Source organism: Triturus cristatus, chromosome 11, assembly GCF_964204655.1.
Source record: "Triturus cristatus chromosome 11, aTriCri1.1, whole genome shotgun sequence".
In the NCBI taxonomy this organism is placed as follows: Eukaryota; Metazoa; Chordata; class Amphibia; order Caudata; family Salamandridae; genus Triturus; species Triturus cristatus.
In genome coordinates, this window is record NC_140594.1 from 296,412,837 (window position 1) to 296,440,384 (window position 27,548).

The 27,548-nt window shown below is 43.9% G+C and overlaps 1 protein-coding gene across 1 annotated transcript in view; it reads right to left on the reverse strand.

Moving 5' to 3' along the window:
- RASAL1 (RAS protein activator like 1) overlaps positions 1-27,548 on the reverse strand; it is a 765,452-nt gene that overhangs the window by 193,649 nt on the left and 544,255 nt on the right. The window contains exons 9-10 of the mRNA XM_085633253.1: positions 21,322-21,439; positions 19,097-19,250 (exon numbers count right to left, since the gene is read on the reverse strand). Of these exons, the coding sequence (XP_085489379.1) occupies positions 19,097-19,250; positions 21,322-21,439 (272 nt within the window). The remainder of the gene's footprint in view (positions 1-19,096; positions 19,251-21,321; positions 21,440-27,548) is intronic.

The following is a 27,548-nucleotide window of genomic DNA, read 5'->3' on the forward strand; positions in this document are numbered from 1 at the left end:
GGATGTGCTTTAAAGGACAAAACATCTGGTTCCAGTCGCACTCCCAATGCTTAATTTGTAATCTTACAACTGCCGGGGCTTTTACTAGGCAGCAGCTTCAGACAACATACTTCTTTTTTTAGCCTGCCTAACATAGAGCACACAACCTGTGTAAATATGAAGGGAATGTGCTTCAAACGACAAAACGTCTGGCTACAGTCGCACTCCCAATGCTTAATTTGTAACTTTGCAACTTCCAGGGCTTTTATTAGGCAACAGCTTCAGACAACATACTTCTGTTTTTTAGCCTGCCTAACAGGCAGTGCACAACTCGTGTAAATATGAAGGGAATGTGCTTTCAAGGGCAAACCTTCTAACTCTATGAGCTCGGAAACCAGGTTCCACTCTCAAATATTGCTCAATAGGGTGTGATTTTAGACAAAGCATTTAATTTCCCTACATGCAGTAAAAATACAGGTGTCCTGGACTGCAGATAAAGTATTTCTGTTGAAGTTCCCAAATGCGAGACCTATTGGCTATGCCAATGCTTGTTATCCTTTCTTTCTCCTTGCGCCACTGTTTCCCTGACTTTCTCTTCCTGTTTTTTTGGCCTTTGTGTCTCTTGCTCTGGGCCAGAATCTGATGACGAAAAATGAGTAATGGTCTCCAAAAATAAGCGTGCTGCCCACACCAGCAACCACCTGCACAAATTAAGCACAGGCATGTGACAATGGTGTAGTCACAATTGGAATGATTTGTATTCAGTTGGCTGCTACAGAGTTTTTCAGAACAGCCTTTGCCCCGCCCACAGTATCGATGGAAACGAGTGGACCAACCACAGACGATTGGACCCCTACTCCCCCACGATCATGGACTTTTAAGTCGAACTCTACGGTGCTCTCAGGTATCAGTGAGGCAACAATCGTCGCTACATAAAACGTCTAAATAAAATAAAAAATATATTGTTTCAACATATACATAGTACATAAGTGCATGCATCACAACTTGGTAAAAATTATCAATATGTTGAGCTAAATTAGGCTTTCTTTTCTTTTTCAAGACACCTCCAGACAGAAGTCAATACAGAACCAAAGCGGAGCTGGTGCTCCCGTCGCAGGGCCAGGAATTAAACAGCAGTTTATGCCTCCGAAGGCCAGGAGTGGACTGGCCCTTGTGCAGCTGTAAATCCCATTCATGGCAACATCTGGCAGAGGGGGGGAGACCGCCTGGGACAATGGTAGACTTGGGTTAGTGGTAGTTTTGTTACACAGGGCATTGTCAAATATACCCGGGGCCACTGGAAATATGCCGTTCTGCAGCTGCAGCGGTTTTCATATAATTATGTGTTTCGCGAACTTGCCACATAATCCATGATCATCTGCATAATTTGCAGAATTTAACAAAGCAAACTGTTACTAGCTCAAACCTATCATAAATTAGTGAGAACCCTACCGCACGTTGCTGCACATTGACAGGCGTCAAACACAGAGACTAATCGCTTTTCGCTTACTGGCTGCTGTATTTGGGGGTTAAACTGGTATTAATGAGGTGAAATATCTGCCCAAACAGTGTGAACTTGAGTGAAAATGACAAAATGGTGAAGCAATACTGCTTTAAAATGTGCTACATTACACTCATAGTTTGCCTTTTCTTCACGCCTAATTTAGTCAACTCTGCCGCATAATTTGGTTTTACCATTCCAGTGGCTTTAAATATACCGACTGGTCATCAAGAGCCAAACCGGAAATTAAAGATCTGCTCTTTTATCAAAGGCAGTGACAAGTTCAAGCCATTGAGTTCTAGGACACCTGTTCTAGGTCCGAGGTGGAACAGGCTGCTCTAGAACCCAAGAAACCTTCACAAGCAGAAGGCGGGAAAGGGATGACGTCAGTAGTGGAGGGGAGAGCTGTGCTTTAGAGGACAGGCTTCAGCCCTGTCCCTCTCGCCCCAGGAGAGTGGGTCCCGGCAGTTTCCATGGAAACAAAGCCATTTTTAGGGTAAGATAAATACATAGCCATGATGGAAGGGAAGATGGAAAGATCGCTGCTTAAGTTATTAAAATGAAGAGCCAGGCTTTCAGGTCAAGATTCAAAATGGAGACCTATTCATAGCGCTTGAGGTGTGAAGAAGCAGAAGGGGTAGGGAGAGCAGAATGGGGTAAGGGAGGGACGCGGGGAAGAGAGCACTGAGAGGGTGAGGGATGCCGGAATGGGAACGGGAGAGGGGAGGACAGATAATGGCGATATAAAGAGAGAGAAAAGTGAGAGTCTGGCGCAGAGATGGGAATAGAGAATAGAAAGGGCAGAAAAAAAGGCAGAGACAAGGGGGCAGAGATGAGGAGGCAGAGATGGGCCGGAGAGTAAATTATAGGAGAAGCAAAAATATATAGAAAGTGAGGGAGTGAGAGCTGGGAATATGGGGATGAAGGAAGAGCGGTTGGGCGAGGGGGGAGAGGAAAAATGGAAAAGTGAAATTGAGAGAAAAAATAATCATAGAAAGGTCGTAGAGTGAGGGATGGAGAGGCAGAGGGAGGGAGGGGCATAGAGTGGACTGGGGAAGAGTGTGGTGGATGAGAAAAGAGTGAGACATATAGAGAGGCGCGGGAGTCGAAAGGGGACCATGTGGGTGGCGAAAACTGAGTATCAATAGATCAGAAAAAGGGAAGGTGAGAGACTAGGTGCGATCGTTGGAGGAAGAGAGAGAAAAAATACGGACTTGGTAAAAATGGGCATGCAAAGAATACAAGTGGAGGAAAGAGAAAGCGGGTAGTGAGAGAAAGGAACAGGGACAACACGTGGGAGGACTGGAGGAAAGAGAAAAAGAGTGAGGGAACAGAGATGGGATGGGGAGGAAAAGTATATGGGAGGAAATAGTGTGAAAGAAGAGGGTAAATGGTGGATGCACAGAGATGGGATTTAAGAGGGATTTAAGAGGAAGAGTGCAGGAAAGAGCAAGAAAAAAACGAAAAGGACAGTTAAAAGTAGAAAGTCGCAGGAGGCATAGCAATACCAAGGACAGAATTACCATCCCACTGAAATGATGTGGCACGAGAGGGCCAAATTATGTGGCAGGGTTGAGTAAATTATGTAGCAAAATAAGCCAAATTATGCGGCACAACGCGTCACATTTTGTAATAGTATTACTTCTTCATGTCATCATGTTTTTTAAACTTGGTAACACTGACTGGGCATTGGTTGCACCTTATTAGTGCCAGTTTAACACCCAAATATAGCAAAAAGCAACAGAAAGGTGACCAGTCCAGCTTTGCAAAGGGAGCTTCACTGTGCAGCAACACATGTCGCCGCATTTTTAGTAACTTTTGAACCTTTAGAGCTAGAAACATTTAATTTTGCTCAGATCTGCAGATTATGCGCTGGTGATGGACTATGTGGCAAATGCTGCAGATTAATAATCATGCAAAAATCGCTGCAGCCACACAATTGCATAAATCCAGTGGCTTGCTAGAAGGTTCTCCCACCTTGCTCTATGCAGTTCCAGTTCAATGGGGGCAGACATGCTGCTCGGATATGCAGGCCTGGTTCCGCACCTGTTTCCGCAGATAAATTTCGCCCACTCATAGCAAGCGGAGGTGCAGTGTCCACCCCCGGCCCGAATCTGAGTCAGCCGGTAACTGGAGCTGGAGATTACTAGAGTGACCGATTGCATCCGGTATCTCGATCCCAGCAAGAGAAACAGAAAGCGAGAAAGGGAAAGGGGTGCTAGGGGAGGCAGAGACAGGAAGGGAGAGTGAGAAGCAATAGGAGAGAGGGACAAGGAAGAAGATGGGGGAAGAAGAAAGTGAGAGAGCGAGGTTGAGGAACAGGATTAGAAGATTGAAACGGGAAGGTTGTGATGGAAAGAGGACCTCATAACAAGAGGTACCGATGGAGAATCGAAAGATTTAAGAGCAAAGGAAAGAGCAATAAGAGGTTTGCAGCAGGCAGAGAAGATGTGGAGGACAGAAGATTAGAAGTGTGGGAGAGTGAACATAAAGTAAGAGGTAAAAGAGGAGAATGTCAGTAGAGGGAGGCAAGGGATAGAGGAGAGACAGAGAGACTAGGATAACGAAAGGACGAGAAGGAGGAAGAGAAGTAAAGGATGAGAGGAGGTTAGGATGTAGCTAAAGAAAGAGAGAAATGAAGAAAGGAAGGGTGAAGGAAAGGAAGAAAAAGAAGAGGGAGGGTTATAAAGCAAGGATGAGATAAAAGAAACAGAGAAAAATGGGGAGATGGGTTATAAAAATGGATGACAAGGAGGTGGGAGTAGGGAGATGAAAAAAGAAAGGAAGTAAAGAATGCAAGAGATGGAGGGAAGGAGGTAAGAAATCGAACAGTTGTTAAATAAGGAGGGACAACATGGTGGTGATGAGATGAGGCAAGGAAGAGCAAATTAAGGGGAAAAATTAGTGGGAGTGGAGGAAAGAGTAAATGAAGGAGGAGGAAGAGGGGGGAAATAAAGGGGAGATCAGTAAAGAAAGAGAGGAAGGGGCAGAAGAAAGATTATCAATGTGCTGGGAAATAAAAGAATGAAAAAAGGGCAATAAAATGACGAGTTGGGGGTATTTAAAGGAGAAGTAAGAGGAAAATAAGGAAAAGGGGAGAGAGGTGAGGAGATCAAGAGAAGGAAAACACACGGAATGGAACACCGGAGAATAGAATATAGCGAACGGAAGAGAGGATGGGGGTGAAAATATAAGGAACAAGGTGTAGGAGGATACAGAAAGGGAGAAGAAATAATGGAAAGAAATATTGTAAGCGGAGGATCAGATTCGATGATGAAGAGATGGAAAGGGATCACGAGTGGAAGAGACCGAAAGTAGAAGTAAAGGAAGAGGTGAGAAGAGGAAGAGTTGGAGATCAGAAGAGAGAGTGTGGTCAGGTAAAGACGAAGGGTGATAAGAAAAGGAAGAAAAGGGGAGCTCAAAATAAGAAGCGAGAGAGCAGATCACGAAAGGAAGAGAGAGGCGTGGTGGCAAAGGTAAGAGGTGGGAAGAAAAAGAGGACATTGAGAATAGGAGAGAAAGGGGGGTTATCAGCATTCAAAGAGAGGGAAGGAAAATAGAAGAAGAAGAAATAAAGGTCAAGTGAAGTAAAGATCAGTCACAAGGAAGGTGAGATAGAAAGGAAAATGCTGGGAAGTACAGGTATTAAGGGAACGTGAGGGAGCTGGCGGGAAGAGGATGAAGGTTACCTTTTTTTTTTTTTAGTCTGGGGATTTGTTAAGCAGTCACGAGAGGACAGCGACCTGCAGAGAGACTTTGGCTGCAGCGCGTCTCACAGAGCAGTGATTGCACGAGCGCACGAGAGTGATCTTCGGTAATCAGAGCTGGTGCCTGATTGCAGGGAGATGGGCAGGTGGCCGTAGGAGGAGGCAACTCCCCCGCGCGTACGTCGAGAGAGAATGGAGCGCTCTGTTTAAGGAAGCATGGCACCCTGGTTCTCTCATTCTTCAATGGAGCACTCTGTTTAAGGATACATGGAACCCTGGTTCTCTCATTCTTCAATGGAGCGCTCTGTTTAAGGATACATGGAACCCTGGTTCTCTCATTCTTCAATGGAGCACTCTGTTTAAGGATACATGGAACCCTGGTTCTCTCATTCTTCAATGGAGCACTCTGTTTAAGGATACATGGAACCCTGGTTCTCTCATTCTTCAATGGAGCGCTCTGTTTAAGGATACATGGAACCCTGGTTCTCTCATTCTTCAATGGAGCACTCTGTTTAAGGATACATGGAACCCTGGTTCTCTCATTCTTCAACAGAGTGCTGTGTTTAAGGATACATGGAACCCTGGTTCTCTCATTCTTCAATGGAGCGCCCTGTTTAAGGATGCATGAAACCCTGGTTCTCTCATTCTTCAACAGAGTGCTGTGTTCAAGGATGCATAGATCCCTGATTCTCTCATTCTTCAACAGAGCGTTGTGTTTAAGGATGCATGGAACACGGGTTCTCGCATTCTTCAATGGAGCACTCTGTTTAAGGATACATGGAACCCTGGTTCTCTCATTCTTCAATGGAGCGCTCTGTTTAAGGATACATGGAACCCTGGTTCTCTCATTCTTCAATGGAGCACTCTGTTTAAGGATACATGGAACCCTGGTTCTCTCATTCTTCAACAGAGTGCTGTGTTTAAGGATACATGGAACCCTGGTTCTCTCATTCTTCAATGGAGCGCCCTGTTTAAGGATGCATGAAACCCTGGTTCTCTCATTCTTCAACAGAGTGCTGTGTTCAAGGATGCATAGATCCCTGATTCTCTCATTCTTCAACAGAGCGTTGTGTTTAAGGATGCATGGAACACGGGTTCTCTCATTCTTCAATGGAGCACTCTGTTGAAGGATACATGGAACCCTGGTTCTCTCATTCTTCAATGGAGCGCTCTGTTTAAGGATACATGGAACCCTGGTTCTCTCATTCTTCAATGGAGCACTCTGTTTAAGGATACATGGAACCCTGGTTCTCTCATTCTTCAACAGAGTGCTGTGTTTAAGGATACATGGAACCCTGGTTCTCTCATTCTTCAATGGAGCGCCCTGTTTAAGGATGCATGAAACCCTGGTTCTCTCATTCTTCAACAGAGTGCTGTGTTCAAGGATGCATAGATCCCTGATTCTCTCATTCTTCAACGGAGCATTGTGTTTAAGGATGCATGGAACACGGGTTCTCTCATTCTTCAACGAAGCCCTGTGTTTAAGGGTGCACAGAACCCTGATTCTCTCATTCTTCAATGGAGCGCTGTGTTTAAGGATGCATGAAACCCTGGTTCCCTCATTCTTCAACGGAGCCTTGTGTTTAAGGATGCATGGAACCCTGGTTCTCTCATTCTTTAACAGAGTGCTGTGTTTAAGAATGCATGGATCCCTGATTCTCTCATTCTTCAACGGAGCGTTGTGTTTAAGGATGCATGGAACCCTGGTTCTCTCATTCTTCAATGGAGTGCTGTGTTTAAGGATGCATGGATCCCTGGTTCTCTCATTCTTCAATGGAGCGCTGTGTTTAATGATGCATGGCTCCCTGGTTCTCTCATTCGTCAATGGAGAGCTGTGTTTAAGGATGCATGGAACCCTGGTTCTCTCATTCTTCAATGGAGCGCTGTGTTTAATGATGCATGGCTCCCTGGTTCTCTCATTCGTCAATGGAGTGCTGTGTTTAAGGATGCATGGATCCCTGGTTCTCTCATTCTTCAATGGAGCGCTGTGTTTAATGATGCATGGCTCCCTGGTTCTCTCATTCGTCAACGGAGAGCTGTGTTTAAGGATGCATGGAACCCTGGTTCTGTCATTCTTCAACAGAGTGCTGTGTTCAAGGATGCATGGATCCCTGATTCTCTCATTCTTCAATGGAGCGCTGTGTTTAAGGATGCATGTAACCCTGGGTCTCTCATTCTTCAACAGAGTGCTGTGTTTAAGGATCCATGGATCCCTGGATCTCTCATTCTTCAACGTAGCGCTGTGTTTAACGATGCATGGCTCCCTTGTTCTCTCCTTCATAAACGGAGCGCTGTGTTTAAGGATGCATGGCTCCCTGGTTCTCTCATTCATCAACGGAGCGCTGTGTTTAACGATGCATGGCTTCCTGGTTCTCTCATTCATCAACGGAGCGCTGTGTTTAAGGATGCATGGATCCCTGGTTCTCTCATTCTTCAATGGAGCGCTGTGTTTAAGGATGCATGGAACCCTGGTTCTCTCATTCTTCAACGGAGCCCTGTGTTTAAGGGTGCACAGAACCCTGATTCTCTCATTCTTCAATGGAGCGCTGTGTTTAAGGATGCATGAAACCCTGGTTCTCTCATTCGTCAATGGAGCGCTGTTTTTAAGGATGCATGGAGCCCTGAGCACTGTGTTTAAGGATGCATGGAACCCTTGTTCTCTCATTCTTCAATGGAGCGCTGTGTTTAAGGATGCATGGAACCCTGGTTCTCTCATTCTTCAACTGAGCGCTGTGCTTAAGGATGCATGGAACCCTGGTTCTCTCATTCTTCAACAAAGCCCTGTGTTTAAGGGTGCACAGAACCCTGATTGTCTCATTCTTCAATGGAGCGCTGTGTTTAAGGATGCATGGAACCCTGGTTCTCTCATTCTTCAACAGAGTGCTGTGTTTAAGGATGAATGGATCCCTGATTCTCTCATTTTTCAATGGAGCGCTGTGTTTAAGGATGCATGGAACCCTGTTTCTCTCATTCTTCAACAGAGTGCTGTGTTTAAGGATGCATGGATCCCTGATTCTCTCATTCTTCAACGGAGTGCTGTGTTTAAGGAAGCATGGAACCCTGGTTCTCTCATTCTTCAATGGAGCGCTGTGTTTAAGGATACATGGAACCCTGGTTCTCTCATTCTTCAATGGAGTGCTGTGTTTAAGGGTGCACAGCACATTGGTTCTCCAATTCTTCTACAGAGCGCTGTGTTCAAGGGTGCGCGGCACCCTGGTTCTCCCATTCTTCAACGGAGCGCTGTGTTTAAAGGTGCACAGCACCCTGGTTCTCTCATTCTTCTACGGAGCGCTGTGTTCAAGGGTGCACTGCACTCTGATTCTCCAACGGAGCGCTCTGTTCAAGGGTGCATGGCACCTAGTTCTCCCATGCTTCAACAGAGCGCTCAGTTCAAGGGTGACGGCACCCTGGTTCTCCCATTCTTCAACAAAGCGCTCTGTTCAAGGGTGCATGGCACCTAGGTCTCCCATGCTTCAACAGAGCGCTCAGTTCAAGGGTGCACGGCACCCTGCTTCTCCCATTCTTCAATGGAGTGCTGTGATGGAGTGTTGTGTTCAAGGGTGCACGGCACCCTGGTTCCCTATTATTCAACGGAGCGCTCTGTTCTAGGGTGCATGGCCCACTGGTTCTCCCATTCTTCAATGGAGTGCTCTCTTCAAGGGTGACGGCACACTGGTTCTTCCATTCTTCAATGGAGCGCTCTCTTCAAGGGTGCATAGCACCCTGTTTCTCTCATTCTGCTCTGTTTATGGATGCATGGAACCCTGGTTCTCTAATTTTTCTATGGAGCACTCAGTTTAAGGATGCATGGAATCCTCGTTATGCCATTCTTCAATGTAGTGCTTTCCTTTCCCATACCAGGGATCCTTGTTCTCTCATTCTTCAAGGGAACGCTCTCTTTTACGTTGTCAGGGAACCTTCAACTCTCATTTTTCAAGGAAGTGCTCTTTAATGATGCCAGAGCTCCTCGTTATCTCATTGTTCAAGGAAGCGCTATCTTTTATGATGTCAGAGCACATAGTTCTCTCATTCTTAAATAGAACACTCACTTTAAGGATGCCAGGGCTCCTTGTTCTCTCATTCTTCAAGGAAGCACTCTCTTCAATGATGCTAGAGCTCCTTCTTCTCTCAATCTTCAAGGAAGCACTCTCTTCAATGATGCTAGAGCTCCTTCTTCTCTCATTCTTCAAGGGAGCGCTATCTTTTAGGAAGTCAGAGTCCATGGGCTTCACATTCTTGAACGGACAACTCTCTTTAAGGCAGTCAGGGCTCCTGGTTCTGTCATTCTTCAAAGGAGCACTCCTTTTAGCAATATCCGTGCTTGTCGTTCTTTCATTCTTCAATGGAGTGCTCTTTGTTGTCAGAAGCACTCTTTTCAAGGATGTCAGGGCTCCTGGTTCTCTTATTCTTTAATGAAGTGCCCTCTTTATGGACATCAGGCCTCTTTGTTCTCTAACTCTTCAAGGAAGTGCAGTCTATAAGGATGTCGTTGCTCGTTGTTCCTCATTCTTCAAGGAATCATTTTCTTTAATGAAGTCGGGGCTCCTTGTTCTCTTGTTCTTCAAGGAAGAACTCCTCATGAGGATGTCAGGGCCCCTGGTCATGAAGACCATACAAACTATGGGCATCCATTGTATGGCTCCTAATTCCCGAAGTTCTAAATTGTGGTGCATGATAGCAGTAGGCAGAGCAGAGGTTTGTGGACTGGAGGAAAAAGTTAACATTTGTTCATGAATCATTTAGGATTTCTGTAGATTTAAAATTGTACATTTGCACACACATGATGAATGCACTGTGGGTTTTGAATGGTGTGACTTTAGTATATTTCTAAATTAAGATATAAAATGAATGCTGATTTTGTTTTCTTAACTGGCCACTGGGATGTGTGTGTATACATATATATATACACATCCCAGTGGCCAGTTAGGAAAACAAAATCAGCATTCATCATATATATATATATGTGTGTGTATATATATATATATATATTAATTCAGGATATTTCTAGAACACCTCATACGCCTGGGTGGAAGACTATACAGTGGTATCCCTTGGGTAGGTATTGTGGACCCTCGTCTATACAATTCTATATTTTGATGGAGTTTGTTTTAAGACATATAATCCAATCATTGTGCCCTAACCTCCCTTTATTGGACCCCGCGTCAATTCGAGAAGCTCTAGACTGATACATGAAATGTCTATTTCCTCCTAGTAAACAGAACTGATGAATTATGTGGCATCCTATTGCTTTACAGTTGTGATGTTCTATCTCTAGGTCCTCTGAGACATTTGAGGACTTCCTCAAGGCCAGCACCGGCACCGGGTACATGGCTGATCCCAATAGAAAGACATCCTACAGACATTGCATTTGGAGGGCACTATAAATAGAGTTGCTCCTTCAACAGCTTTCTTGCAGGTGTTGGGTGGCAAGCCCACACCACTCACCATTGTTAAACCAACCATTCTCGACCTTCGAAATGAGGTAGAAATTGCCAGAGGGGGGCAGATAGGACAGCGGCCAATTTTTTGAGGCAGTGCCTTTAAGCTCAGCTTTAAATGATGCCCTGAGTTCATTTACCGTGTAGTGATAGGAAAGCTTTTTCAGTTTTGAAATTACTGCTTAATTACAAAAAAATAACACTTACAGAAACTAAATTTGGGATTCGGTTTCTTTTTTATATTCTCTTTTTGTGATTTCTTGACATGATGCTGACTTAATATGTAGTCTCTATTCATCTTCGGCTCTTAAAGCCCCTTTTAGCTTCTATCCCTGTCTCTTCCTTCGATGCATCAACATAGTCCAAACCCTGTTGAAACTTGGAACCTGTTCTCAGTCAGGAACCGGTCAAAAGACCAGCAACGCAGCATTAAACAGTTTTGCCCAGGAGTGATGGGCTTTTACTAGTAGGGTCATTATAGGATCAGTTTTAGAAGAGTTACCACTAGAGAATTTAAGACAGTATGGGTCAAGATTTCGCCTGACTTCACCATGGGGTCTGGTGTGTTGTCTGCTCCTTATGTGACAGCTTAAGTGGTGCAGTGGTGCTTGGGGGGTGTTGTATTGTTCCTTGGCTGCTGTAGATCTGTACGTTACAGCGCTCGTCAAGCCTCAAGGGTGATATTTGTGCTCAGTGAACACTGTCAGCATGAAAATTCCACAAATTCTAAGTGTTTTTCACACTATATGAGTTAACTGTGAGAGTGTGAGGGTTTGAAAATGGTTTCATCAGTTCAAAATATTTCTTGGGGTGATTTATTTTTGTGACAGTGTGCCTTCGAAGTATGAGGTTTTGTTCTTGCTGATGTTGTTTTTGTACACTTTCTAGTGGCTCCCAGTTTGCCATGTAGGCCTTGCAAGGAATTAGCCAACACTAGCATTTTGTAGGTGGAAAGGTTTTCTTTATTAGATTAACTTAATTGAAAACAGCTGTACAGTTTACTTTGCATTTGTAGCTCGAGCCTACTAGACAGTGCATGTTCTGTCTGTTGTGAGGCATATTGTGGCTTACCGAGAGTATAGCGGAACTTGGAGCCCATCCATTGCTTACCATTGGCTGGCTTTCCTTTCACTCTCATTTGCCTGCTTCTTATCCATGCCTCAGCTTGTCAATCTTCTGCATGTGCCTCCCACGAAGCATAGCCTCTTTACCATCGCATTGATTGGTTGGCATCTCTGCTTCTACTGCTTGCTTTGGAAGTATTCCTTTTTTCTGTAAGTCATTTCATGAGAGTGCATGTGTTTTTGAACTGTCACCCTGATTACATCTCTCCCTTTGCACTTCCTGTGGCACTCTGTCACCCAAGTTTTTCTCTCAACCCACTCACGGTTGCACTCACAAGTGTGCTTCTCCTCATTGCCTCCCTGCACACGCATTTCGTTTCCCCACCAGCTCACGCTCCATTTTACTTACCAGCGTCTCCTGCCCTCCCCTGTGTTGCTTTGGCTTCCCCATCGCGTTGCTCTAGTCTCCACCCCATCATGCTTGAAAAAAGCACTTTGCATGCTTTATTTTCTTTTTAGTTATGATCCAACTTGGATCAAAATAATACGGCACGCGCATCAAAGGCTGTTTTTTAAAAACATCTGGCGTCCTGCATAACATTGGGAATGCTGTGCAGCATGGTTGAAGCCCGTTGGTAAACCCAATAGGCCACACAGGTGAGAACGTTTGGCTTTGCCATTGCTTTTTATGGTAGATGGTGACAGCTCACCCACACGGCTGTATGGCATTACAACGCATTCCGTTGCGACGCATGCCTTTACCACGCATGCGTTACAACGCAAATGCCATTATCACGCATAACCTTTACCACGAAAATGCCTTTACTACGCATACCTTTACAACGATTTTTGTTTTAAAACCATGCATGATATTGGCATATTCATGGTAAAGGTTATCTCCGATCCCTGCCCCAATTCCTTTAACTGCTCCCCTGCACCCTCCCCCCTCCAACTCTCATATTTCTTTTTTATAATACCCCCTCTCTGTACCCCTGTACGACCCCCTGCCCCCATTCCTTCTAAGAAATACCCCTGCCCGGAACACTGAAAATCTCGCCCTGCGCGATTCCCCCACCCACAAACTCTTCTATCAAATACCCCTCCCCATAACCCTAAAAATGTACCCCTGCACGACACCACCCTCTCATCCCTTACATTTTTTTAAAACTAAAATCCCCCTTACCTCTCCATGACCTCTCCTATCCAAGCTCTTCCGAGGTGCATCGCATGTCGTAAAGAGGAAGCGGAAGTGCCTTTCCATTTCCTCTAACGATGCCAATTGCATCCACATCTTTCAACAACAGAAACAGAAAACGAGGGAAACAGGTGCGTTTCTTTTTTTGGGGGGGGGGAGACCCCCCAAACCCACTTTTTGAAACAAACATGTTTTTTGGGGGGGGGGGGGAGACCCCCCAAGCCCCCTTTTTTAATTGTACCTTTAACACACATGCCTTTACTAAGTATCTCGTAGTAAAGGAATGTGTGGTAAAGGCTATCCGTGGTAACCACGCATGCGTTGTGATGCATGCATGGTTAAGGGTATGCATGGAAACGGCCGCATTGTAGTGGCTGTTTCCCACCCACACAGACCATTTTTGCCCTATTGTAGACAAAGGTAGTAGAGCTCACAGGTGTTGGACCTGAGATGACAATGTTTTAAAATTCACCCATATCCATTTTTTTTATGTTAGTAAACACGATTTTCTGATTTTTTGGCTCGTGGTTCCCACTTTGTCAGACTGAAATTGAATAGAACCTAGAGTAGAGATGTTTTACTCATATTCACCAGACATCCAAAGATGAAGAACAGTTTGGATGAATATGCTTGTACAGTGGAGCATGTTCATGTGGACGTGGCCAACAATCGCTTTTATTTCTGGTCTTAGTCAATGCCTGTGAAGAAACAGAATCCAGGGGAAACCGGGCACTCGCAATCATGTACAAGGTAGGCTTGTTTTTTGCTGTTGCAGTTTTATATAGCACAAACTCGGCCCGAAGGTATTGGAGCGATTTAAATGAGCACTGGTTACGTTACACAAGGATACATCCATTTTTTGGTAGGCAAGGGGAAATTAAGTAATTTGCCCAGAATTACAGGACGTTGAGCCGAGACTCGAACCTGGTTTCCCAGTTCCAAAGTTGGTAGCTCTGACCGTTATACCACATCCTTTCATGAATAGGAACTTGAGGTTTTGTTAATTTATATTATCTGCCAGATTAATATAAACAGCCAAGCACAATCCACAGATATTAAGAGAACCTCAGATCGAGGTACCTTCTTGTGACAGGAGTTTCAGTAGCCAACAGTGTTCAGGTTATGCTGTCCTTGGGTTCTACACTGAAATTGTGAAGCAGCTTCAATGTCTGTCCTCACAATGTTATTCTTGTTTTTTGACTGCCTGGTATTAGGCATGGATTATGTAAGATCCCAAACTCTTCCAGATGGTCATCAACAGCTTGGTTAATTAATTTGCCGATACTGAAGATGCTGATCACTAGCACTGGATGCTGAAACAGAGTTCTGATATCAAGAGTTTATTGTAGTGGTGTAAGAGAGTCTGAGGTGTTCACAGAAAGGAAGTTATTGAGAGATTGGTGGATATACTGCCTGCCCTATTTAGAGAGTATACCCACAATCTACAGTCTAAATTGGACGAACAGGACATCTGGAAATGTTTGCCACATGTTCTGCATCCATCAAACTCTAAAGAACCCCCAACGTTTTTTATGTCGAAAAAGTGGGTAAAAAACATGATCACTCACACAAAGACATCAGGAGTCACTACATCGCAGCTACAACACCAGGAACATCACTACTTCGCAACATTTCTTGTAGTTTACTTTAAAGTTTGTGTGTGTGTGTGTGTGTTTTGTATGGGAGGGGGAGATAAACAATCCCAAACCACATTTTTATAAATTTCTGCTTTTACGCGGTAGCATCCATCCCTCAAATCCCCCATTTTTTACCCCTTTTTAGGTCTTGCGCCTAGAGTTGCAGTGCGCAGCCCTGCTCACGCAGCGCGAGGCCTCTTGTACGGGGTTCTGAAAGCTGACCACACGCTTGTGCGTGTGATCAGGCTTTCGCCGGCTGCCATTGGCTTTAGTGTGTTTTAAAAAAATAAAAATAAGACACGCAATTGGGCAAAGGCGGGTGAATGTCCTGCCTTTGCTCCGCCCATTCCCACCGGTGTCTAGCACGCGCATCAGCGCGGCACAGACGACAGGCTCCCTCGCCCCCGCTCCCCTGTGGTGCGTGCGCACCACTGGGTTAATGAACTTCGACCACTGGTTCTTACAAAAGAGCCACCCGCTTGTATATCACCTCTTCTTCTGAAAACGCAGCGCTTAACAACATTTGTTTTTAAGACTTTTCCGGCAGAGATATTTGACGGGGCTAGCAGGAGAGCATGTGCAAATAACAGTTCCGTGTTGCCCCATTTCAAATTACGAGATTTCGCTGAGATTCAGGTTCATCATCTGCTATTAAACCCCGCGCATTACAGTGGGGCCCACCGGCGCGTCGGGCATCGCCCCTTTAAGAATGCACATCTGCCTGCGCAGAGATTGGCGAGGAAGCTGCAGAGGGGAGCATCAGAGCCAGCACTAAGTGGCTGAATTGGCGGGGGATCCAAGCATAGGCGCGGGGATCGTGGCTACCGGCAAGGGGGGGCGTACCCTAGAGAAGGTAAGGTTGATAGGCGAACCCCATCTCAGTAATCCAGCGTCCCGCGATCTCAAGCCTGGAGGGGGTGTGGAGGTCAAGACTGGAACTTAAACACCTGTCCTTCGCTTCCATCATATGTGGCCTGCAATCACGGGCTCTGCGCGTGAGCACCACGATGCATGTGATACGTTTTCACTGGCTGCAGCCGTTCATCATAAAATAACATTGCATGCATGTAGTCTGTCATGAGTTTTGTCTTGGTGTTTAGTATGCAAGGAGCGCTCGTGCACTGGCGCTACTCTAACAGGGCGCACGCTGTACACCCCTGTCTAACATATTGGTTATGACAGCGACATGCAGACATGAGTACCATTACTGGGGGCGCGTGCACATCTTCTCCCACAAATGAAATAGGAATATTGACTATCACCTTTAGTGCATGCATTGTCACACTCGCAGGCTGCTATCGATTTGTTTTGTAAAAAAAAAAAAAGTAAAGGCAGTGCACCCATAGTTACTAACCCAAACAGTGCATGCATAACTGTTATTGCAGGCAGGAACATGCATGCCTGCTCGCACAGGAAGTGCATGTGATATTCTGGTAGCACAAGCAGTGCGTGGTCCAATATCACAGGCAGTGCACGTTTATTTACTAGTATAGGCCTGTAGATATCTTCTGTCACTAGCAGTGCATTCGATCTTGCAGTCTATGGCCATTATCACAAGCAGTGTGTGTATCTTCTTTTACAGGCTGAACATAGCAACTATCAAAGGAACTACATGCATATCTGTTGATACAGGCAGCTCTGACGTTTCTGTTATTGAGCGTAGTATCTGCACATATGTTATCAAAGGCAGGACAGGCACATAAGTCCAGGAGTGCTAAACCATTTTGCATTTGCAAAGCCTACGACTCTGTAATAACAAATTCCATGCACTATGTTGGCTGTGGAAATATTATGAGGACACGAGAAATGGCGCACACAGGGATGGTTTAGGTGCCCTTCTGAGACTCATTTAGAGACTGCAAAAGGTGAGAAAAATAGGAGAAAAACAATAGTGCAGGGATTGTGTGATGGAACTGCAAACAAGGTGCATTCGAGACTTCCTGCCTCTTGCAGGTTTAGAGTGCTCCAACCAATCCTGGTGCTGCAGAGTGTATCATCTGATGTCATTTTGTTCCTGCAGTATTGCTTGTTGGCCCCTCTCTATCTGCTGCACTTTTTCTTTTTCTCTTTCTCTATCTCGCCTCCAGACTAATTCTTGTTCTGAAGCTCTCATCACCATATTTTGTTCTGGTACCTCTCACTCTATCTATCTATCTATCTATCTATCTATCTATCTATCTATCTATCTATCTATCTATCTATCTATCTATCTATCTATCTATCTATCTATCTATCTATCTATCTATCTATCTGTCTGTCTGTCTGTCTGTCTGTCTGTCTGTCTAATATTTCTTGGTTTGACCGTCCCACCACCACTCTTTCCGTTGTTGCTCCCTTCACTTATTTCTGTATTTCTTACCCCCCTTCCCCCAAATTCCAGATGGATGTTTCATTACACATATGTTTGACCTTGCCTCATTTCTATCCTTCCTTCTCTCTCTCGCTCTACTCTTTTTACTGCAGCTGTCTCACTACAATTTAGTTTTCGAGCCTCCTCTCAACTGCCATTCGTTCTCTCTCGTCCTTGCACAATGCTTTTTTCTGTATCCCCTCTGCCTCGTCACTAATGCCTTCTATTCTCTCTTCTCCCTCTCTCCTCGCCAGTGTTTCAGCTAATTTTTAGGTCGAGCCTGTAGCAGCGCGCATGCAAAAATGCAATGCAATAGCTATTGGTGTTGCATTATTATTAGCAATGCCAATATCTCAAACTTTAATAATGCGAGACCTATTGCATTGCAAATGCTTGTTTCTCTTAGGGGGTAAAGCAGTGATTCTGGAGGAGCATGAACAGGGTGGATAGGTCTGTGTGCGGTTTCTTATGGTACATCATAAAGACACTAATCTGATTACTTCGGAGGGAGATTACAATTTCCTTTAGACCAACATGTTGATGTGCACTCATACAATTTTCCTCTTCCTCCTCTTAAAATAACCTTTCATCAATGCACGTCCAATGGCAGTTAAAATATCCCTGTTTTGTTGTCAGAATCTGCCTGACTCTAGTTTCCACGCGCTGCCACCTCTGTATGCCTGCCTTGCAGGTGGTCTTTAAGTAAGTGCCCTGATTCTGAATCACAGCGAGTATTGGTCATTGGTTCTTCTGCCAATTCCAGGATTGCTGCTCTAGGAAAAAGATCTGCAGTTGAATAGTTAAGAATCTAGATTGCAATGATCCTGTGTTAAGGTGGGATTTAAAGTACACAGGTGTTGTTAGTAAAGACTAATGTATCTCATCAATTTCCATATATAACATATATATCACAGTGAATTTTGTGCAACTCTTGAGAAATGTCTCTGCGAAGTTCACGTTAGAAAGGTCCATTTTTTTTCTACTGTGATGGTGGTAGTGGATCCTATGTATTTATCCATCCAACGTGGTCACTGTGGACCACTTCTGAATCTGTAACATCCATGCCAAAAAATATAAAGTAGCCCCTTACAGTCTATTTTAACTTTCCCTCACTGTCACTGCAGTCAAGGAATCCTCAGACAATTCTTCCACTGATACCATTGACCTGCCACCATCATCACTCAAATGAGCTGGGGTTAATTCAACAAATGTGGTCTGGGAAACTCTCACCAAACCTCCCGCTGAGCAAGCCATGCCTCTTACCTGACATTCAAGCGGTGAAAGGGTGCCTTTAGGGCAGACTGACTTAGTTAAAATGTTGCAGTGAATAAGTGAGATGTTTCAGCGTAGAGCTGCTATGACCATGGCTATTGGTGGAGAACAGGTGGTCGATGGTAAGCAAGTAGGATATAGGTCTCTTATGGCTGCAAAGCTGCATTCCTCTCCAAAAGTATGTTGTTACCCCTCTCTGGTCCCTTGGGAAGCAGGAATATTACAGGGTCAATGGGAAATGACATAATGATCCTCCCCAATGTTATCTTTTGATCCAGAGTTACTGTTCTTTCTGTATCTGGGGTTGCTAGCACTTCAAAAACAGAGGTGTTATGTAGAACAGAACAAGGCCATTGTCTCCATTTTCACAACTTTCTGAAATCAAGAGCTGATATAGCTTTTTAATGGAAACCCGTGTGCCTTAAGAGAATGAAGACAGGTGCCAACTGCTAATGAAGTTAATGGAAGGTTTTGATTACTGTACAGTTTGTGACTTATAAAATCCCATTGTTTTTCTATCCACCCTGAATTCTGTAATTTTGACGTTGTCCTATAGAAGTCTGTCCCCTGTGCACCTGGTCCTAAGCATCATTGTTCCTAGCTTTCCTTTGTACCTTACACTACATGAAGAGTCAACAATGTGTTTATCACAGTGACACTCGCATGTATGCCGTCACAGATCTGCAAACGATTTAGAGTTGGTGTTACAATTAGGCCTCGGCGTAGTTCGTGGAGTTTTGCTACGCGGAACTACGCGATCGCGAGCGAGGAAAAAACTCTGCTGCACATCGCGAAGCGGAGTTTTCTGCACTCCGCGGAGTGCGGAGTGCGGAGTGCAAAAAACTTTGCAAACTCCACGAACGGAGCAAAGTTCATCGCCCAGGCCTAGTTACAATATGGTTTTATCAACCTTTGTTACTGTAGAGCGAGAGTTAGCAGGAAATTGCACCTACCTGTTTTGGTCACTTCGCTCATGTTCAGATAGTCCAGAAATGGAACAGCTAGACCCTGGCCCAGGAAGATTTTCACCAGCTTCATGGCAATCTCTTGGCGGCTTTCCACAGAGCTGACCTCCTCCAGCATGGTTAGGGGTGTGATGTCTTCATCCTGGATATAGCAAGAGATAACAGAATAGAATAAGATACCATCCTACAGAGGATTCAAAGGCTGTGCTATCCAACACTGGGAGTTGGTGCCACTCTTCCCCTCCTCCCAAAATTGAATCTCTCACACATTGAGATAGGAAACAAACCTATCACTTTAAACCTGAATCTTTCTACCGCTGAGATAAGGGCCTGTCTCTATATTGCTAAACTCCCATGCTCCCTCTATTTCGCCCTAGCAGTGGACAATATCTTTCCCTCACAGATTCTGAACCACCTTCAAAGAGGCCAGTCTCCATTCTTCATACACTGAGACCTGTTCAGTTCCACTCCAGGTCTGCTGACAGGAATGTCAAAGTCTTGATCTCTCTCTCGGAGAAGGATATCACCAGCTATTATATAACATCTGAAGTATTTATTTTGAGAAAAAGAATACTTTTGATCATGATGTATGGTGAGAGAAATATTGTGAGAATTCTATTACAACTCCATGTGAAAACCTAAAACTAGTCTGCTTTCTTATTAGCACCATCTATTCATATGGCTACATGAATATATAGACTAGAATCATACTACCAAAACACACAATAAATGCCCAAAGTGGTGCAATAATGAAAATAAATGCATTATCTTTTGCAAATTATTAAAATACGTATATGAACTAAGTAATTGAGCAAATGCATACTGTGGTGGTGTGGGGGGATAATAGACACATAAGGTAAAATATATTCCAAGCAGAAGTTAGACTCCACCCTTCATACACAGAGCTATTCACTCATGTAGACGTTGTGCTCGTTTCATACACTGCGAACTTGTTATGTCTCACACTGGCAGAAATTGATCCCCATTCCTTAAACACACAGAGCTGGCTCATTTCCACCCTTTCAGATGTTGGTCACAATCTCAGGTGCACCCAGAGATGGCTCTGCCCAACCTTGACACAGGTCTGCTCCCATATTGATACCCAAACACTTCTGTTCCTCTTTTGGAGAGGTGGACTTCGTCCCTCGCACATTTAGAGCTAGTAATATCCCACCACGGCAAATGTAGTAGGTCAGCTTCTCTCACTTACTTAAAGCTGGCTTTGTCCCACTTCAGAAGACATTGGTCTCTATTGCTTGTAGACTCACTCAAACCTAGTTCTATTCTAATCCTTGTAAAATGTGGTCTCCTCATGCATTCAGATTGCCTTGGCTCTGCTTTGGCAGGACAGATATCAGTTTCCATCTCTCATACACTCAGAGCTAGTTTTGTCTCTCCTTGGAAGAGAGGGGACTCATTCCCTCATACACTCAGTACTGCTTTTATTCTGGCCCACAAGAGGTTGATCTTAATCCCCCAGTCACTCAAAGAGAGATTGGCCTTTATTCCTCATATACTTAAAACTGGTGCTGTCCCATTAATGGAAAAATTGTCTCTAACCCTCCTACCTTCAGAACTGATCCCATTTTATCCCAGAACAGGTCATTCTTTAGTCAATGTACATTTAGAGCTCCTTGTGACCCACTGTGTAAGATGTTATCCTGCAGCTCACATATATTCTCATATAAGCTTCCCAACTTAATTGATGTCACTGTCCATATTTTATGCACTCAAAGAAATGTATACCCCACTTTCACAGAAATCGGTGTCCTTCCCTTTCACACAAACCCAGCTTCCTTCCACCATGGCAAGGGGTGCTGTCCTTCCCTCTTATACTGAGTCCTGGTTCTGTTCCACATCATATGCACAGGTTCTGTTCTGTAATGCTCAAAGCTGATCTTTCTCACCCTGGGAGAGGTAGGTTTACACCCTTCAAGTGCTCAAAGCTGGTTCTGTTACCTTTCCCAAAGGCTGCGTCCTTGTTACCTAGAGAACTTTGTCCCAATCATGCCCACAGCTCATGGTGTTATACAAATGGAAAGATCTGGCTGCATCACATTCACACAAGTCCGTGGATCATTCTGTTCCAGGGAGGTAGGGATCTGCATTTCTAACTCCTGCTTACAGGGTGAAGGAGGAAAAACAGCATGGTGGTGGGAGTTGAACCATACAAAGATAGCAAATACCATAAATGCTCTCACACCAGGACTCACCTCTGGTGGATACAGAATAGACTCCACCAACAGTTCGATCAGCGGCTGATAATACATGGATGGCAGGATCCGGTCTTCTGCTAGACGAACCTTCAGCCTCAGGGCTCCCAGCTTTCCACTGGAACCGGAAGAAGATAGATTTGCATAAACATCATAATACTGCTTTTCAGAGACAAACTCACAGTTATATACACATGGTCATCATGGTGGTATCTACTGGCACAGTTCACACAGTTGTGCGCATATCATTGGTTATCAAAAATGTTTGTATAGGCAGTCACCGTTGTATGTATAGGTGGTCAGCAAACAGGTTTAAATGAACACAGAACAAACTGGTGTGTATATTTGCTTGGTTTTCTTAACAGTTTGTCTTAGGGTGACCACCTTTCCAGCCCTGAACGTTTCACCTACAAATCACTGATGTGATGTGGGTCTAATGAGTTGAATGGAAGCAAAACAAGACTACAACAGGCCAGCTCTAAACAGCACTGAATGTGCCCTTCTACTTATTATGGATGATATTCGCTTGCTGACAACTGGCGACTGAGCCACCTTTGTTCTACTCGGTCTGTCAGCAGCGTCCAAAACTGCAGACCAGCACATTTGGATGTCCCACCTTTTCCAATCAGTAATTGAGAGAGATGCCCTTGCTTGGTTTACTGATTACCGTAAGGACTGATCGCAAGCAGACAACTACCCTCCTCCGGTCCACTCACTGATGCCATATCCAGAGACCAAAAGGGCTTTTTGCTCAGCCTCACACTTTTCAATATTTATGTTTCTCCGCCTGCCGTTCTCAGCCTTTCGTTCATGTTCTCTTTCATGACATATGTGAATGATGTACATATCCTCCTTCGTCTCCACATATCTTCCCCTTCCAGACATATCAAAAGTGCCTCATAACCATTGTCTCCTGGATAAATCAGAATTCATTAAAATTCAAAACCAACAAAAGTGAAATCTCGATCATCATAGGTCAGCGTTCTTCTTTCTCCCACTTTAACTAGTGGCTGGTTGATGGGGGTCTACCATCAACTTCTGTACAAGAACCTTGGTTTCTGTTTCAATCACAACCTCTCGCTAATATCTCAGATCAACAAAATCTCTTCATTCCATTTTCTCTATATGCAAGATCATTCCTTTTCTTCCTTTTATCTTTCACAAAGACACTTGTTCGAGCTGTCATACTATGAGACTTGACTACTGCAATTCTCTTACATCAGTCTTCTGCCTATGATCTCAACCGGCTACTTCGCATTCAACATGCTGCTATTCAATTGATGTTTAACCTCCCCAAGGCTGCTTATATCTCTTTGTTCTTGTCCTCTCTTCTCTTGCTTCCCGGTCCTGGGTTCAATGCTTTCAAGTCTCTTTGTCTGCTTCCCTGAGCTAGCCACAAACTTGGGCTCTGTTGCCTTCAGATCAAATCCTCACACTATTCACCATCTTGTACTCTCCGCTCAGCTTGTTCTTTCATGGAGCACTCTTTCTCACTCTCTCTCCTTCTTATCAAAAACCATCTTCCCTTTCGGAAAAGTATCGAGACTTTGCTTTTCCTAGATGTGTCTAATCCGTCCTGCAGTTGCTTCTTCCATTAGTGATCTCAGTACTGTGGTACCTTGTTGGGTGACAGTTTGTGCTTAATAAATTCTTCTTCATCATCATCTTCATACAACACCATGAATGAAATAAGCTACCCAGTGCTTAATTTGTAAAATATTAACAGCTAGGGCTCTGACCAGGAGGCCACTGCAGCTTGCACCACCCATCGCCCTTGTTATCGCTGCCAAAAGAACTACTAACCATCTCTCTCACATGGAAATGCGACAGTTCAGATTTTTACAGGTCCCCAAAGCTAAAGGAATGGCTGGGGAGGCAGATATTAGCAATTTTAATGTATATTGTACTCCTTAACAACTGTTGTTCTGCTCATCTCTAAATTAGATGAGCAGCAGCACCACCATGTGGTGGACTGTTTTAAGTATGGTATTGACAATTAGGTGCTGGTGCTGAGGACCGGAAACAAATTAAGTGCCAGTGCTAAGCACCGGAAAGCCCCGGCTCAAATTAAGCACTGAAGCTACCACACAAAGTTTGTGGACTGGAAAGAGTGTCCGTAATGGCCTTGTGGGGAGGCGGTCACCCTAGTTTGTATAGACACATTTAATAAGCTTTGTATAAACATAACCCATTTATGTGCAAACATAATAAAACCACGTATGAAAACACATTTTCTATCTATGAGCCACAAGTCATGCAGCTACGTATATACAAAGCAATTACCATACAATTATGGGCTAACCACACACCAAGCCCACGTGCCCAAATTAAGACATCTTGCACATATATGTAAAGACACAACATGGAAGCATGCATTGACAAACACTTCATGCAGGGCATGGACAAATGTGAATGTATGAAGATACACGTTTATTGATTTGATATTCATTGATAGCATACAGGGATGAATAAACACATGTTTAATACAGGTATATATATATATATATGTATATATATATATATATATATATATATTTATCTATTTATCTAGATAGATAGATAGATAGATAGATAGATAGATAGATAGATAGATAGATAGATAGATAGATAGATAGATAGATAGATAGATAGATAGATAGATAGATAGATAGATAGATATGTGTGTGTGTGTGTGTGCCACTCTGTATGTACATCATACATACATAAGCTAGGAGGTACGTGTCACAATCATGTACTGTTGCACACAATGCAGGTAACTTACAGGCAGTAGGTTAAGACATTCTCATTGTCCTTAAATGTGTTTTAAACATTACAATACATAGAAATTCATCCTCCAGGTATGTAGAAACAGACATATTGTCTGTATGAGCAAGGACACGTACATATATGAATAGATGCATGCATCGCCAAGGTATGTTTCGACTTATGCAACACAACAGCCTGAAGGCTCACATGTATGCAAGGAGACACAAACAGTACGCGTAATTAAGGAATGTGTACAACATACAGTGACAGAAAGGATAATAGAAACATGACACAAACAACTAGGCATCAACACAAGAAAAAATGTTTTTGTGGAAATTGATCATATGGAAATATGATACAGTTAGGGACAAAAACAAAATGCATAAAACATTATGCAGGCATCATACATGGAAACACCTATAATGTACTAGAGGAAATTCAATAGCCTTTGGTCAAAATACAAACATCTAACTAGTTTCTGTTCTGTGTTCTTCCTCTCTTAGTTAGCGTCACATCTCAGCACCTCAATCAGAGAGTCCTTTCAGATCACTGTATATGGGATTAGTGCAGTATGAAAAAGATGCATTCACTTTTGTTAATGCAGATTTAAATCAGTCAGTATGTATGTTATGTGATGTTTTGTTATATTTTGTTGTGTATTTCCAAGACCACACATGCAGACGTTCATGGTGCTATAGGGAGACAGAAAATAACACCAAGATCTAAAAACAAAAAAGACAGAAGAAGATGAGATATAATAAACTAAAGCCCAGACGAAGCTGGGTAGAAAGAGATGTACTCTATGAAAAAGCAGGTCTGCAAGCGTTTTCTAAACTATCATATATTGGCTTCTGTTCTTAAATAGGCATGGGCGGATTTCGCAGAGTTCCGCTACACGAAACTCTGCGAAGTGGCCAAAAAACTGCACCGCGCTACGCAGAGTTCCACAAAGCAGCAGAGTGTGTTTGGCCATGCCGTTCTTATTGATTTTCAGCACCGGGTGTTTTTCCCATGCTGTAAAAACATCGCCAGTGGCACCATGCACAGTGCAAGAGGGTGCTACTTCTCTACTTGCTGCTAGAGTAGATTTTTTACCCGAGCTGCAGCTTTCTCAACGTGAACGAAGGTTTCTCAATGCAAGCGGTCGTGACCATCTGTGACCACCCACATTGAGAAATTTGACCTCCCGCGTTGGGAAATCTCACAGGGAGGGATTTTCCTTGCTCGTGCTCACCAATTCCGTGGAGCACGGAGTGCAGAAAACTCTGCAAACTCCCCAAACAGACCAGAGTTTACCGCCTCTCAGAATAAGAAGTGCAAACAAGAATGTAGATAGGGTCAAAAAAGGGAAAGGCTCTAATAGACAACCTTTATCACCTAAATAAATGATTATCTTAAAAAATAAACTTCTAAAAATGTTGTCCTTGTATAAAACCCCATTCACACTTCATGCAGTTACACTTCACGCAGTTACCCAGGTTGTAAATGCTAACACCATGCAGGTATACCCAGGCAAATGCATCACACGTGCATTTATAGACATAGATGTATAGGCAGGCATAGCAAAATATATAGACACAAACACAACATCCTGGGTCATAGTAATATACAGGAACACAATGTAGGTGTGAACTATGTACTGCGTATTATTGTCCTAAATTGGTCTGAAGGGGTTCTGGTACATGACAATAAATTACACAGATGAAGGGCAAGTGGTGTATATGTCACAGTCAAAGTGTGAGATACCGCATTCTATAGAATGCCTAGATAATGTATAGAATGCCTGAAAATCGAACGTCAAAGTATGAAATGATTAATAATTTATACATTGCCAAGGCATTGTATACTTTGCCGGATTGTCTGCCGGCAAAGTATATAATACGCCTAATCCCGCCATTTTATTCCCGCCCAGCAATGTGTGAAATCCCGCATTCTATTGAATGGCTAGGTAATGTATAGAATGCCTGAGAATGGGACGTCAAAGTATGAAATGATTGATATTTTATACATTGCCTAGGCATTGTATACTTTGCCGGATTGTCTGCCGGCAAAGTATATAATAGACCTAATCCCAGAGACAGCACAAGTTATCAGCAAGCGAGGGGCAGAGACAGCATAAGTTATCAGCAAGCGAGGGGCGGAGACAGCACAAGTTGCCAGCAAGCGAGGGGCAGAGACAGCACAAGTTGCCAGCAAGCGAGGAGCAGAGACAGCACAAGTAACCAGGCGGCAGTCGTGCGGTGGTGTGGGGAGCGACCTGCCTGCAAGCAGGGTCAGAGGTCGTGTATAGAATCCGGCTGAGGTTCCACAGACGCTCTGCCGTCATCCTTTCCCGTGGTTCTTGTATCACCATGTCGGAAGGGAGTGTAGTGCCAAGACAGGAATCACGCCATGCTGACATGCAACAACGGTTCTGCGATGAATTATCTCAAGTAAGAGCCAATGCTGCTAAAAACTGTGTTTTCCTAACCGAAACTAGTTACCAAAAATTAGTGGACGATGTGAAAAAGGCTAAGACGACCATTAAGAAGGAACCACGGGACTATTGGCTGGTGAAACACTATGACGTAATGATGGTCGAGAACACAACTAAGTTGATCTATCCTGTTAAAGAACGTACCAGTGCTATTCAGTTTTACATCGCGGACTCCGAGTTATTTGACGGACTCCATAAGACCCATTTGGCTATTGGTCATGGAGGACCGGACAGGATGTTGAAAGAACTTTCACCCAAGTATAAGAACATTATCCGTCATGATATTAAGCTGTACATTCACCTTTGTGAGCCTTGCCACAAGAAGCAAAAAGGTGTTAAAAAAGGTGTGGTCAAGCCAATGGTTTTTTCTGAATTCAACTCCCGTTGTCAGGTCGATCTCATCGATTTTCAGTCCCATCCTGACAGAGAGTACAAGTTTATAATGGTGTACCAAGATCATCTCACTAAATTTGTAGTTCTCAGGGCTCGGAAATCAAAGAGAGCGGAAGAAGTAGCCTACAAGCTTGTCGACATATTTACGTTGCTTGGTGCTCCAACGATTCTACAGTCCGATAACGGCAGGGAATTTGCAAACAATGTGGTAAGCAGCCTAAAGGAGTATTGGCCCACCTTGAAGATCGTCCATGGTAAGCCGCGCCACTCACAAAGTCAGGGGAGCGTCGAAAGAGCTAATCAGGACATTGAAAATATGCTGTGTGCTTGGATGCAAGATGAAAAAACTAGCTGCTGGAGTGAGGGATTGCGGTTCGTCCAACTTATGAAGAACAGAGCTTTTCATTCTGGGATTAAAAGGTCACCATACGAAGCTCTGTTCGGCTGCAAAGCTAGAGTAGGTCTCTCGACGTCGTCCCTGCCTGACAACGTTTTACAAGACGTAGAGACTGAGGAAGAGCTCGAAAAAATAATAGAGAGCGTACAAACAACACAACAGCAGGAAGAAAGATGAGATGAATCAATGCAAGAGGCACAGCTTCCTGCAGAAGAC